This window comes from Frieseomelitta varia, unplaced genomic scaffold (assembly GCF_011392965.1).
Source record: "Frieseomelitta varia isolate USP_RPSP 00005682 unplaced genomic scaffold, Fvar_1.2 scaffold_886, whole genome shotgun sequence".
Lineage (NCBI taxonomy): Eukaryota > Metazoa > Arthropoda > Insecta > Hymenoptera > Apidae > Frieseomelitta > Frieseomelitta varia.
The window spans coordinates 526,908-540,289 of NW_025110685.1; the positions used below are offsets into that span (position 1 = coordinate 526,908).

General features: G+C 38.4%; 3 protein-coding genes across 14 annotated transcripts in view; all 3 read right to left on the minus strand.

Moving 5' to 3' along the window:
- Positions 1-1,952: 1,952 nt before the first annotated feature.
- LOC122537117 (RNA polymerase-associated protein CTR9 homolog) lies at positions 1,953-7,854 on the minus strand. Its single transcript, XM_043670080.1, has 14 exons — positions 7,804-7,854; positions 7,218-7,316; positions 6,907-7,146; positions 6,259-6,831; positions 6,075-6,194; positions 5,690-6,000; positions 5,091-5,616; positions 4,819-5,013; positions 4,633-4,749; positions 4,233-4,543; positions 3,825-4,162; positions 3,568-3,742; positions 2,762-3,484; positions 1,953-2,669 (listed from the first exon to the last, which is right to left on the minus strand). The coding sequence occupies exons 1-14, from the start codon at positions 7,843-7,845 to the stop codon at positions 2,573-2,575; spliced, it is 3,867 nt and encodes a 1,288-aa protein (XP_043526015.1). The 5' UTR covers positions 7,846-7,854; the 3' UTR covers positions 1,953-2,572.
- A 135-nt stretch (positions 7,855-7,989) lies between these two features.
- Positions 7,990-11,940, minus strand: LOC122537122 (solute carrier family 35 member F2-like). 2 transcript variants are annotated; one of them, XM_043670087.1, is made up of 8 exons: positions 11,791-11,940; positions 11,199-11,308; positions 10,908-11,101; positions 9,979-10,141; positions 9,705-9,861; positions 9,415-9,625; positions 9,134-9,261; positions 7,990-8,783 (listed from the first exon to the last, which is right to left on the minus strand). In XM_043670087.1, the coding sequence occupies exons 1-8, from the start codon at positions 11,907-11,909 to the stop codon at positions 8,591-8,593; spliced, it is 1,275 nt and encodes a 424-aa protein (XP_043526022.1). In that variant the 5' UTR covers positions 11,910-11,940; the 3' UTR covers positions 7,990-8,590. The 2 variants fall into 2 exon arrangements, with proteins under 2 accessions (XP_043526022.1, XP_043526021.1); XM_043670086.1 differs by having other exon boundaries at positions 7,990-8,798.
- Positions 11,941-12,911: 971 nt separating this feature from the next.
- Positions 12,912-13,382, minus strand: part of LOC122537124 (ryanodine receptor) — a 39,640-nt gene continuing 39,169 nt past the window's right edge. For 7 of the 11 annotated variants that reach the window (XM_043670091.1, XM_043670096.1, XM_043670094.1 and 4 more), the window contains one exon: positions 12,912-13,378. In XM_043670091.1, coding sequence (XP_043526026.1) covers positions 13,216-13,378 — 163 coding nt within the window. In that variant the 3' untranslated portion in view covers positions 12,912-13,215. The remainder of the gene's footprint in view (positions 13,379-13,382) is intronic. The other 4 variants (XM_043670098.1, XM_043670097.1, XM_043670100.1 and 1 more) reach the window with 1 other exon arrangement.

Genomic DNA, 13,382 nt, shown 5'->3' on the forward strand with positions numbered 1-13,382 from the left:
TATGTATGTATAATGAAACAACGCGCGGAATTGGCCAACAAAATTGTTCCAGTTATTCTTCCGGTGTCAGTCTGAAATTAGTTTCGCGCTGAAAAAAGTTTAATTATATTTGCGGAGGAGAAAAAGGGATTAAAAAAGCTGCAGCATCGACAAGAATTATCAATAATCCCCGGGCAACTGTCTGATAAACTGTCGGGAATTGATTGACGGAAAAAGATTTATGTAATCCGGATTGAAGGCAATTTGTTGTGAGATCAAACTTAACCATCGACGTGAGATTTGCATCGTCATCAACGATGTGTACCTGATGAAAGCAGAAAGCGCCATCGTATTATATATTATAGTATATATTCGACGGTGCAACAGTATTGCTCCTTCTTGTGTAAATAAAAATAAAGAAAATCGACTGGTCTATCTGTTTTCAAGGTTGAAGGAATAAATTTATTCTAAATCAAGGAAGTATTGTAGAAAACACGGTTCAGTTTGTAAGAGTTTCAAACAAAACAAAAAAAAAAAAAGCCATCAGCAAGTAGAATAGCGAATATGCAAATAGAAGGCCAATCAAAACTCGCAGTCGCGAAACTGCTCTATTAACCAGCTTCAAGGTACTCGAGAGATTGTAAATAATTCCATGAAAGTTTGAAACTCGCGAAGGAGGTGAATAATTCTCGAATAACCCGCTATGCGTGAAAATTCACGAAGGTTAATTAAAAGTTGTGTTTATTTCAATGTATTCGAAACAATTTCACAAAGAACGAAAAATTATAACGCAAAGTGCTCCTCGATACTTTTGTGCGAAAACGTTCAACGAGATAAGGATCTGATAGTCAAACAGGCAGAAGAGTGGAGAAAATCCACACTCTTAGAGAGAGTCGAATCGAAAAAGTAAACGTTTCGAGTGGTCAGAATCTTCGTAACCCGTATAAAATCGATATCCTTATCCCTCCATCAATTTTTCTTCGTTCCACACTATTTTACTTTTTTTACTCAAACTGGACTCGGGATTTTCTCCATCTATTTGTACAACGTGCTTACGATTTATGAGTTACTTATACTTAAAATAATAGGGCGATAAGTTACAGCGATATTTAAGATAATATTTCGTGTACGAATTTTTCAGACGTTATAGTTTATGGCTAATTACACGGATATTATAGAATTGATTTAGTCAGATAAATTTGTTTGTCTGTTTTTCGACCTCGTTATTGGTTTTGTCAAATGGCATTAATTCCCTAAAGGAGTTCTCGTTTTAAACCAGTGCGTTTCTGTTTATGAGGAAACGTTCTTTCTTGTTTTCTCATTTAGCTGTTTACATACGTATAGTAATTTTTTGCTGGCTCTATAAAGCTATAAATTGCAAATCGATAACTCTCGTGAGAGATTATAAACATCCGAGTGCATCATGATGTAATAACAGACTTCTAATGTATTTAGCTCGGAAGAAGACCTTAAGAATAACACTTCAATATACCTATGTCTTTGATGAAAATAGATGGAAAGTATCGACGGACAAAATGATGGAATGTTATATTAAAGTAAAGAGACGATCAATCTTTATGAAAAGTACATCAAGAGTGTAAAATCATATGGATAGTGAAAGTTGTGTAACTTTGTGAAGATTTTTTTTTTAAACATTCAAGAATAAAAATATTATATAGCGACGTCTTACTATTTTTATCTTTGTAAATATTGAGTAACATTATTTCTATATCACAATAAAAATATACTGAAGCTTTATTTATAATGTAAACGCTTTGTTAAAAACTATGTTGTTTTTATTGGTACATGAAAATATTTTAATATTTTATCCTGCATTGTAACACATTTTAATTATTCAACACGGTCAAAATGAACACAATGGAAATATTGGTTTCAATAATTTTTTATTTATAGTTCTTGATATAAAACAATTCGTTCGTTGTTAACACAATTTTAATATATCTTTTCTGTCATCATATAGACTAATGTAATTAAAAGAAAAATGACTTGTTACATTCCTTTTTTTTTCCATTGAATAATTTCAATGTATAATAATAATTAAAACTATTTGTTTATTATACAAAGTATCAACAGTCAACTAATCCGGAGGCGAAAACTTTGTTTATACATTGAACTAGTTTAAATGTGAAATCGCGATAATTTTACGTAAAGTCACGGTTACCCTCGTGAAGTAATACTTCTCTTTTAAATACAATTTGAAAAACATAAATACACATTTCTGACGTTTAGTCGTTAAAACTGAAACTAAAGAGTATTGTAATAATCCGCGAACGTAAAACATAAGACAGTTCAACTGACGTACAACTGTCTGAAGTTACTCCCTCTGAAGTTCGCTTACGTCATCTCGAGATTCGATAATCGGAGTGATTTCGAACGGTTGCCAGTTACTAAGTTTCGTCTTTACGTAGCGGTCGGTTTTCCAACTCGGTACGGTCCTTTCAAACGTGTGTTAACAAATATATCGCGGAAATTACATATATTTCATGTACAAATCTCACTCTTACAAAAAGTATGTAATCCGCGGTTAATGCGGATTTTCCGCGCGTTCGTGATTTCTAATTCAGTGTCAAACCTATTCGCTTTCGCTTCCACCTCCTCTATCTGTGCTCGAATGGCGGGAACCAACATCACTGCCAGATACAGATTTCCTAGACTCCGGTGTAGCAGATCTAGAACAAAATAATCGCAATGTATGGTTGAATGATGTCATGACAGCTGTACTTCCCGAGTGGGTGAGTAGAATTTAACATTTCTCGTTTACCTTGCCGATCCGCTCGGGCTGCGACTTCGAGATCCACTCTTTGACCTCGAACCAGAACGCGATCTGGACCTTGACGCTGATTTAGATTTCGATCGGCTTTTGCTTCTCGATTTACGTCCCTCTGATTGCGAACCACTTCTTGATCCGGATCTCGACCTTGATCGCGAAACTGCTTTTCTCGAACCACTAGGTGATCTCGATTTCGACCGTGCACTAGCTGCAGAACCCGATCTTGATCGTGCACTAGTTGCGGATGCGGATCTTGATCGTGCACTAGCTGCAGATGCGGATCTTGATCGTGCGCTAGCTGCGGATCCTGATCTTGATCGTGCACTTGCTGCAGAACCAGATCTTGATCTTGGCTGTGATCCTTCGCTTTTCCTCGAGCCGCTGCGCGATCTCGATCGCGATTGACTCTTTCTTGAGCCTGATCTTGACCTCGAACGCGAGCCGCTCTTTGCTGAGCCGGATCTTGATCTCGTCGGACTTTTCGATCGCGACTGACTCCTCGATTTTGAACCTGAACGAGACCTGGATCGTGAACGAGACACGGACCGAGATTGAGATCGAGACTGTGATCGTGAACGCGACCTCGAAGTACTTCTAGAGCGACTTCTGGACTTCGATCTGGAACGAGACCTAGAACGTGATGCACGCGAACCTTCCGAGTCAGACATGATTCGCCTGCTTCCGCGAGCACGGCCTTCGTTACCGCTCTCACCTCTGAAAATAAATTAGCGACGCTATTAATTTATTTATTACGTACATTGTATATACTATGTCCTGATAAAATCAATAATTCGTACCCGCTGGCAATTTTAAGACCTCCAGAATCACTGTCAGATTCACTCGTCGATATAGTCTCTTTTGACAAGGGCATCTTGCCTTTTGTAGTTTCAGATGTACTTTTTCGAAACGTTCTGTCCTTCTTGACACCGCCTTTTCTTCCACGTTTCGGCTTGGGTCGATCACTTTCTGAACCTGAACATTGCGAAAGAAAGTTTGTAATTTTTGAAACAGTTTAATTATATGTACGATCAAGGATTATGAGATACTATCTTACCACTTTCTCCACTCGCCATTTCTTTCTTACGCCTTCCTTTACCCTTGCCTTTTCTTTCTTTACGTTCACCACTTGCTTTCCTTTTCCGTTTCTTCTCTCTAGGAGCTTCGTCCCGACCTTCATCTCTTCCAGAACCACCACTGTCACTAACGTATTGATCAGTGCGTGCTCTCTTGCCTTTCCTTCCTGGCTTCTCTGAAGGCATTTCGCCGAATACCAAGGCATTCTTTGTCTTTTCAACGTACTCTTGTCGTTTTTGTAACATTTCCTCTTCCTTTTGTCGTCGCATTTCTTCAAGTTTCCTTTGTTCTTCTGTTTGTCGCATTTTAAACGCTTGCCTACAATTAACACAAAATCAATATTACCGTATTTGATGAATTCTATATACAATTACGTTCACACGATTACCTCTCTTCCTCTTGTTTCCTTCTAAGCATTTTCTCTTCCTCGTCCAATCGTCTAGCTCTAGCAACATGATATTGTGCTTGTGATAACAGATCTTGACATCGTTTTGCTTCTGCTTGCGCAAGTTGTCCCATTCTCTTTTTATGCGTCGATAGATACTGAAAGTATTTATGCGAGAGTCCTAATTCATGAACTGCCTGGAGCACTGTTGTCAAGGTGGATTTTTCGTCTTTTAAAATTTGTGTGGCTAAACGTTGAAGGATAAGTGCGAAATTATACAGTAAAACAGTATCCTGCGGAGCTACTCTTCTTGCCTAGATTATAAAATCATAAAATTGATTAGTTATTTTTTCTCTTTTAATAAGTTCCAACGACATCGGGATGAACAATGTTTCTGACTCACTTTTAATAACGTCAATTTTGCTTCCTTTAATTTACCAGCTTTAAAGTAAGCTCTTCCAAGATACTGCAAGACTTCGACGTGATGATATTTATAAAACTTTCGAAGGCAGTTTTCATACTGTAAAAATACATTTATGAAGCCAAGACACTACTTTCAATTAATATCAAATACAAAACGAAAAATTACCATTTGGATAGCGCTAACAAATTGTTTCTGCTCCACATAAATGTGCGCAATATTTAGCCAAACATCACAAAATTCTGCCGTTGCTTCTCGAACTTGAGCAAAAATATCTCTAGCTTCATTTACACAACCTTTATGCGCTAGTACAGCTCCTATTCCATTCGCTGCCCAAATATTTTTAGGATCGTTTCGTAAAACCTAAGAGAATTTCAATATGTATATACAAGTGCAAACTTTTTATCTTATACAAGTGCAAACATTTTCTATTGCCATACCTGTTTATACATAGCTAAAGCTCTATCTTGATGTCGCTTCTCTCGATCTTTATCCTTTCCACCTTGATGCAAAGTTTGTAACCAAATGTTGCCCAAAGCAATCAGAGAATAGGCATCGGTACTTGTTGCGGGATTATCTAAAATTCTCTCGAATTTTTTTTGGCCAGGACCCCATTGCATTGTGGCCAAATGTAAATTACCCAAAAGAGACCATGCATCTGGGTGCTCCTTATTTATACTTAAACCATCTTTAAATCTATCAGACGCTTCGAGAATTTGTCCTTTATCTCGAGCTATACAGCCAAGTCGTAAATAACAATCTACATATTTTGGATGCTTGTCTAAAATGGCTCTATACAATTTTGCTGCTTTATCAAATATGCACAAAGCTTCGTTCAAGCGAGCTAAATTGTATGTCGTCGTAACCGCAATTGAATTATAGTATACAGAATCATGTAAGGCATCTGCTTCAGAACGCGCCAGAGATTCCTCAAAATTCCTTCTAGCTTCTTCCAAATTTCCAAGTCTATGATCAGATAAGCGTTTAGTCTCAATAACAAAGTAATTAATAGATTTGAAAAAAGAAAATTCTGAGATACCTATAATGTAAAGCTCCAACATTATTTAGAATTTCAGGAGGTATATCCGCTTGGACTTTTTCTTTTAAAATCCTAGTTGCAGTACCATATGCATTTAAGGCTGCGTTAAGGTCACTTTGTTCCAATATCTGAGCCAGTTCAATCCATGCTTCGACATCATCGGGAAATTGTTCCGTCACTTTCCGAAGATGGTTTTTAGCAATATCACGTTTCGATTGAGAACTCGAGTTCGCATACAATGATCCAAGAATTTTCATTGTTTCGTAATTGCCTGGTTGAGCTTTTAACACTTTTTCGAAACACTGTGCTGCCTAAATATATAAAAAAACCGTGTGTGAAAATTTTATCATTTTTATCATATTATAATATAACGCATTACGCTTACATTTTCTGCATCACCGCGATAAACGTACATTTGCCCTAAGCCAAAGTGAGGTAATACAAAAACTGGTGGAGCAAATTGTGTTGCCTGATAATAATATTGAAATGCTTGATCATAGTCACCCTGAAACATTTTAATTATATGTCAAAACATAGAGAGTGCATCTTATACCGAAAAAAAGACTTACTTGGACATGAAATGCTCTGGCTAATTGATAGCAACTTTCAGCACGCATAGCTTCATTTTCAGTATTGTGAAATGCATGCAGCGCCAAATGTTGCACTTTGTTATAATCTTTCTTGAAGAAAAAATGATTTGCCAAATGATTCAATACCATAGGATTTGTCGAATCAATCGTATAAGCTTTAGATAACATTTGAACACCAGTTCTGATACTATCAGGCTGTTGTTGATTTAGTTTCAAAACCGAAAGTCCAACTAGTGCTCCAACACATTGCCCATCTAACTGCAAAGCTCTTTCAAATGCCAAACGTGCTTTTTCCTGATTGTTTAATTTCATAAAACAATGTCCCATTCCCAATCTCACAGCAGCTGGACAATTTGGATTTGTCCTCAAAGCTTTTTTATAAAAGGCAAGAGCACCTCTATAATCTTTTTTGTTAAATGCTATACATGCTTTACCCAATAAGGAAGGAATATTATTTGGAGACTGATTTAGTACAAAATTAAATTGGGCATCTGCTTGATCCATCTTATCACCTTCCAACAGGCAGAAATAAGCTCGTCCAAGTAAATGATTCTGCAGCATAAAAAAATATTATTCAAATAACATGTAAATATCTCCAAGTATCAAATGAAATATTATAAATATTACCTGGTCATACATGATAATTTTGTCTGCAGTTGTATACAATAGGGTAGCTTTTGTAAAGAGATCTCTCTTTTTGTCCTTATTCTTTTCTCTGTTGGCTTCCTGCACATAATATGCAGCCAACATGTCCAAAGCGCGCATTTGATCTTTTTCATAGTCACGGTAGTCAATATTAGCATCAATCCGAGAAGATTCAAGTATTTTAATGAAATCTTCGATTTTGTGTTGTTTGTAATATTCAAGCTATAATAAAAAACAGTATGTCACTTTTTTGTTACTCTTCCACTACAACTATTGTATCTTGAGATACATACGGCCAAATTGACCCAAATATTAAGTTGCGCATGTTCTTGACGTAAAATTCCAAGAACCTCATCTCCTTCTGGTAATTGATCGAGGTATAGCTCAATTACCTAACAGCATACAGTTTAAAGAATTAAAAAGATTAATCAGTGATATGGTGAAGCATTTAAGTAGACAAAATGTAGATAAAAAATTCGATTTATTGAAGAACTTCATTTAACAGATGGCTAATGTTAGACAATTTCACTGTACATGATACAAAATGTGTGATATAATGAAAATAACATGGATAAAATAAGGTCAGTAAATCAGTTGAGTTATTTTGTCAAAACGAACGAAAAACAATGGCAATTGATATTTTATACTGTGGAATAAATTTCAAAATAATCATGGAACGTTGTTTGTGCATCTATAGGCTAGTGTGCGTGATGTATTTCATAAACATTTCTTGTAGAGGTTAGGTTCACGAAAATGTCTTTATATCACGAGTCTTTAGACAATTTCAAATTACGCGTCAAGGATGAGGGCAGGAATCGTTTAGCTTACTTCCGATGCTTATAAGTAATAAGATTGACTATTATAAACAAAAATATTCACCTCGTCCGTATCACGAAGTGGAATCTCTATGGAACCCGCCATTGCGGCATCGTCACTGATTTTTTCAAGACTTAATCAACAGATGTCGTGCCAACGGAATGGTAAACACGTCGCCATACGCGGTTTTTCTGAAATGCGCGAGACATTAAAATCGGGGGAAAGAAGGGAGAAAAAAGAAGAAAAGAATTTTGCATTTTATTTATTGTTTATTTATTGATTTACTTCAAAAAAATATACACAACATGTGAAATAACGTTCCGACACATGGATGGACGATAGAATGTAAATGCAATTCGCAAACGAAGATGAATAAGAATCATAAAAATGATCGTCATCGGCTCTCACTTATTATCTTACAACGGGTAAATTAGATAACGTCTTTTAGACCTAATAACAATCGATTGTATTACACCGCAACGTTATCATTTACAAAGTATGTTGAGCAACAAGAATGTATAGTATTTTTCATTTTGATAAACAGTCAAATCAACAATGAAGATCGCATTTATACGCGATTGATCGATATTTTAGACGGTTAAATTCTTAGAAAAATCACTGCGCTAATCAGAACACTGTGCAACGCGTTATTATAAACTTATTATTATTAATCGACCAAGAGATCTATTTATATCCTTACGTTGTATAACATCATAGAAACCGAAAGAACGTTCTTTTGCGATCGTTAATTTCGAACTTGGTGTAAAACTTCAACAAGAGCGCGTACGCGGCAAATTTAAGAGTTTCCCGACTGGCTCTATGTTTCTTCTGAGTCTTCCCGCGGTCCCTCTCAGTCGTAGTAACTTCCATAAAAAGAGGTGAAGGCCGTGTCAGAGCTAACGCTTGGCGGTAAACTTGTCGCGTCTACTGTTTCTTTTTCGCTGCCAAGGGTCGACGTCCTCATGTCGAGGGTACCACTCACGCCAGACATCCCTGAACTTGTTGCCATTTCCACCTCTCCGACGTCAGGATGAGACATATGTCTTAAAATGACATCACTTTAATCCACGGTCAATCGTTAATTTCTTATTATGGGGTGGTTGTGAAAATAAAAATAGGGTGGAGAAGTTATTCTTGCGTGAAAGAAAATTATAACCAGGTGGTAACATTTTCTGAGTAGAAAGAAAAGTATTTAAAAGTGATACATTCAATTGAACGATAAATGAAACGAATGGCCCGTTGACGAGATTGTTCAAAGAAAAACTTTTCCTCGAATCTACTTTGACGTTTGAGTTTGTATTCCACTTTTTCAATCGAGCAAACATAGATAGATCTACTGGCTTTAAAAATTAAAAATATTCGCTTCGTAGAACATTTCTTCGTGTAATGTTACCTGTAATCTGGAGCGGAGGGTTCAGCGTGCTGTCTTCGTGAGTTCGACGACATTGGCGTTCTCTTTATCGCGTAGATGTATATGCCTGTCATTGTGAGCGTGTAGGAGACGAAATACAATGCGTGAAACTGGAACAGGTGGTAGGAACTTTATTAGTATATGTATTCGTCTGTATTATGTCGCAATAGACGATTCTATTCGTGTAACACCGACACGTGAGGAATTAGAGCAGTGTTTCTGTTTACATCTTAATTTATAACGATCATTTCAAAAGGAGATACCCTGTATTGATGAAGCAGCATGCCAAATAAAACGTTGAAAGAATCTGCAGTCAGCAGTGCTAATTGCAGTGCAGTTGCACCGGATTCGAACAATATAACAGGCACCAGCGAGAAAAATACGAATTGCGTGATGCAGTAAAACACCAAGAACGTGATTACTGGTGCGTTGTACCATTGAAATGATTCCAACTTTAAGCTCTCTAACACGGCCCTGGAATAATAAATAATATAAATCGTAATAATCAATTATACCGAATCTTCTTTTTTTTTTTTTTTGACGGAGGACTTACGTTTGCATGCAGCATAATATAGTGCCGAAGAAACCGATCATGCCGAGATACTCGATAATATCGACTGTCTTTACTGTTAACTCTTGTAGTACCGTTGTTATGGAGAACAATACCGCGCCACCGAGGCACAACATATCACCAACAAGGTGATTCTTCCCTTTGTACAGAAAAATTAAAATTGAAAAATTTAGCAACCGGAAGTTCGATGGTTTTTTTCGTCAATTAAAAACTCGTGGCATTTCGGGTCATCGGAATGCGTTCGTCGAACAATCACCTGTAGTCGCAGGATCTTTATTGTCATCAATTCCTGCCCAAACCAAGCATCCCACCCCCATCAAAGAAACAGAAACGCCGACTATGTGCACCATTCTGTATCTCACTCCGAGAACCAAACACGACAGCGCCAATGCAACTGGTATAGCCACGCAATCGAGCAGCTGAAACAGAATTACTTCCGTTTAAATATCCTCGTTGCTCTAGACCGTTAAAATTTCAATGCAGAACGGAGTTCGATCAAGAATAGGTGACAAGGGGGTGAGTATGCCGGGTCTTCGACCCGGCATTCTCCTTTCGTTGGTGGTGGTGTGTATCCGATACAATGCTCGTGCTCCGTGCCATTCATCGCTACCACAAATACTGGACCGTTTAATTAAACGGCTATGAAAGTTGCATCCTCAACTGTACACAGATTGTGCAACGCTTGCCTCTTATTCCAAGGAAGCGGAACTTCGTACCAGCATCGAAGAATAAACCGTTTTCACATTCAACGAAGTCGTTCCGTTTTCTTTGAATTCTGTATAAACGCGAGCTTCGTAAAATTTCTATGAAAAAGAAACAGAAAAAGAAAAAAGGAAAAAGAAAAATGGGGAGAATTAATTTAAAGAAACGCGTTACGAAAGGAAAATTTTATACTTGCTGGCAAAATAAAATTTTATTCGTCGAAACAACATTTGAAAAAATGAAACGAAACAGTTTCCAACGCGTAAAAGAATATCACCGTCCGTGTATAGTACAAATTCTCCCGTTTCGCGTAATTCTTGCGAGTTAAGCTTTGCTGCGGGTTTCCTTTCATTTCGGCTGTACTAGAACGAAGATAATTAATGTCTCATTTAGCGTATGCCGTACGAAAGCAAAGAACTCTGTCGTCGCCGTTGTTTGGCAAAGCGTAACGTTGAAATGCCACGTGACATCATTAGCGCGTACCTGTATTCCAGCCAGGCTGGTGAATTGATGCGAGGATGTTACAAGTGTACACGCTTCAACGTCAATGAGGGCCAACAGCAAGTACCTCCATCCACGGGCTTTTATGACAGAAATTAGCCCGTTCCCTACTCCTCTGCAGGACATCCAGGTTGTGTATACAAGACACATCATAACGTAATGCGGAAGGTTTTGTGCTATTCCGTGGAAGAGATTCTCCATGACAAACATTGTTCGATCGCAATTCCCGCGTGTCGAATTATTTATGCAAGCGATTGTTCGTTAATGACTTACCGGACGGGAGCGCGAGTTGATACGCGGTGTTGATGTGATGATTCGCGTGCGTCATGAGGCATAACACCAGGGACAGCACTTGTCCCAGTATTATCGCTCTCCATACTGACCTGTTAACAATGGAAAATGCAATTAAAAACATCAAATGTTTCGTGCGTGATGAAACGAAACTTACAAACGTGAAAAATGGACAACGAGAAAATTTCTGAATTAAACGTGATATTAATTGAACCGATCGACCGATATTTGCAAAGTATCTTTTCCTTTTTAAATAGAACAAATAATTATATTTTTCTCCGCTCAACACACCAAAACTATCTTCGATTCAAGCTTCGACCTATTATATTTCGTCGAAGTAACAGGTCCGAAGCACGAGACAACGCGAGATCAATGAACCGAGAACCGTTGTTTTTCCACCCACGAACTGAACGCTAGAAAATTCCTCGTAAACACCCGCCACTTTTATCCTCGATACCGTTCCCCTTCCCTTGGCCGGCTCGAGGGAGACGAAAAGCCGGTCCGAGGATGATCCGACCCTCGGCTTCTCATCAGAGGGTTCCACTTGCCGATCAATCAGCCTCCGTTTACGTACCATTGTCCCAGATCGGATATGTAATTTTCGATCTTGTCGCAGATCCCGTTCCTGGGCTGCATCACCGTATTTTCGCCGCAGCGACGTTCGCCCGCTGACACTCCCATGCCAGGGTGCATTTTCGCCCCGAGGCTGTTAGCCGCCGGCGCTAGAGGTGGGGCGCTTGCGCGACCTCTTTCCCTCCATCGGCTCTGCACAAGGAGGCAACCGGTATTTTTCGTTTTGCCGACACGACGAGGAACGTACACAACCGAGGAACACGCTGTGTTCCGCGGATTCGTTTTTTCTGTTATTCTACCACGCTGCATCGATCGATCGGGGTGCAGTCTCTCCAGTTTCTCTCCCCATCGAGGACACGAGCTTCGCCTAGATCCATCGATCGTTTTATCAGCGATGACTTCTTTCGGATTTTCATCAGCTGGCATTAGATTTGAGTTTTCGGAACAAGTTTCGAAAGATCGATCGAATTGACGTTGAAACTTTCGAGGTGTATGGAGAAAAGGGGACAGGAGTGTAAGGTCAAGTAAATGCATTCTATTGGAAAAATGATCGATGAAGTTCTCCTTTGTATTTTCTAAGGAATAATCGCGTTACTGTTGTCTGGCAGCAAGCATGTTACCGTTGAACGATGACGATATACTTGGAAAGAATCGGTCGATTGTTACTTGCTAAAGCGTACTATTTAAGAATCAATCGAATATTAGACGATTATTAGGATATTAGGATCGGAAATAGAGCGAAGAGCATCGAGGTAGTATGTCTTTCTTTATTTTCAGGTAATCTTACCGTAAATTCTTATTTACAACATATTGACATGTTTGATTACATCGTGATTTCAGTCGTCAATAATTATGAAAAAGTTCCCACACGAATCGTGGAAGAAACATTTTACAATTTGATATATAAACTTTGAAACACCTTCAACTTACGTAATATTCTTGTAATATCTCAAACATTGCGTCAATGAGTTAAATTATTATGCACAAGGTGTGGTCACTCATGGCGTATGAAAAGAAGGCAATCGATATATATATATAACGATAAATCGTCACGACGAATGTAGATTTGTGCAGTCGGTTCTCTTGTCGATGATCAACAACACTTTGTAAATTATCTATCTAAGGAGAGGAAACTGTTGATTACACGATATCCAGCCGTCCTTACAAAGTTGGAAAAATAAGTTGAAAAAATATTTCGCCAGTCTCCTCCAACTTGCCTCGCTCGTTCGTTCGTTGCGCGCGCGATCGAAAATGCAAGTCGTACGTTGTCGAGTGTTGTTCGCGGCGCGCTACCATTCCTTCGCGTACAGAAATTACAGACTACGATCATTGAAGATGATTTCAGGGAAAGGAAATCCCCCTTGGTAGATCGATCGATTGGTCGTTCGATGATACGTAAAACGAGATAAATTTGAAAAATTTGTATTTATTTCTTCTTCGCCTCTTCCTCCACCGCCTCGTTCTGCTTGCGGAAGCAATCACCGACCGGGAAAAAGTCCCAACACCTTTGCTGATACATGTTCCACACGTACGTTTCTTGGCCGGTGTACTCGGTGTCTGGTTTGTTGATTAAGTGCATCAAGAAGAACCTGG

Bases quoted from the DNA above. Each gene is read 5' to 3' on its own strand.
- LOC122537117 (XM_043670080.1), bottom strand. From the start codon at position 7,845: ATGGCGGGTTCCATAGAGATTCCACTTCGTGATACGGACGAG. The intron at 6,832-6,906 runs GTAATATTTATA...TTTATGCTGCAG, and splicing joins AAATTATCATGTATGACCAG to AATCATTTACTTGGACGAGC. The intron at 4,163-4,232 runs GTAATCGTGTGA...TGTTAATTGTAG, and splicing joins AGGAAACAAGAGGAAGAGAG to GCAAGCGTTTAAAATGCGAC.
- LOC122537122 (XM_043670086.1), bottom strand. From the start codon at position 11,909: ATGCACCCTGGCATGGGAGTGTCAGCGGGCGAACGTCGCTGCGGCGAA. The intron at 11,102-11,198 runs GTAAGTCATTAA...TCCACGGAATAG, and splicing joins TCAACTCGCGCTCCCGTCCG to CACAAAACCTTCCGCATTAC. The intron at 9,626-9,704 runs GTAAGTCCTCCG...TTATTATTCCAG, and splicing joins ATATTATGCTGCATGCAAAC to GGCCGTGTTAGAGAGCTTAA.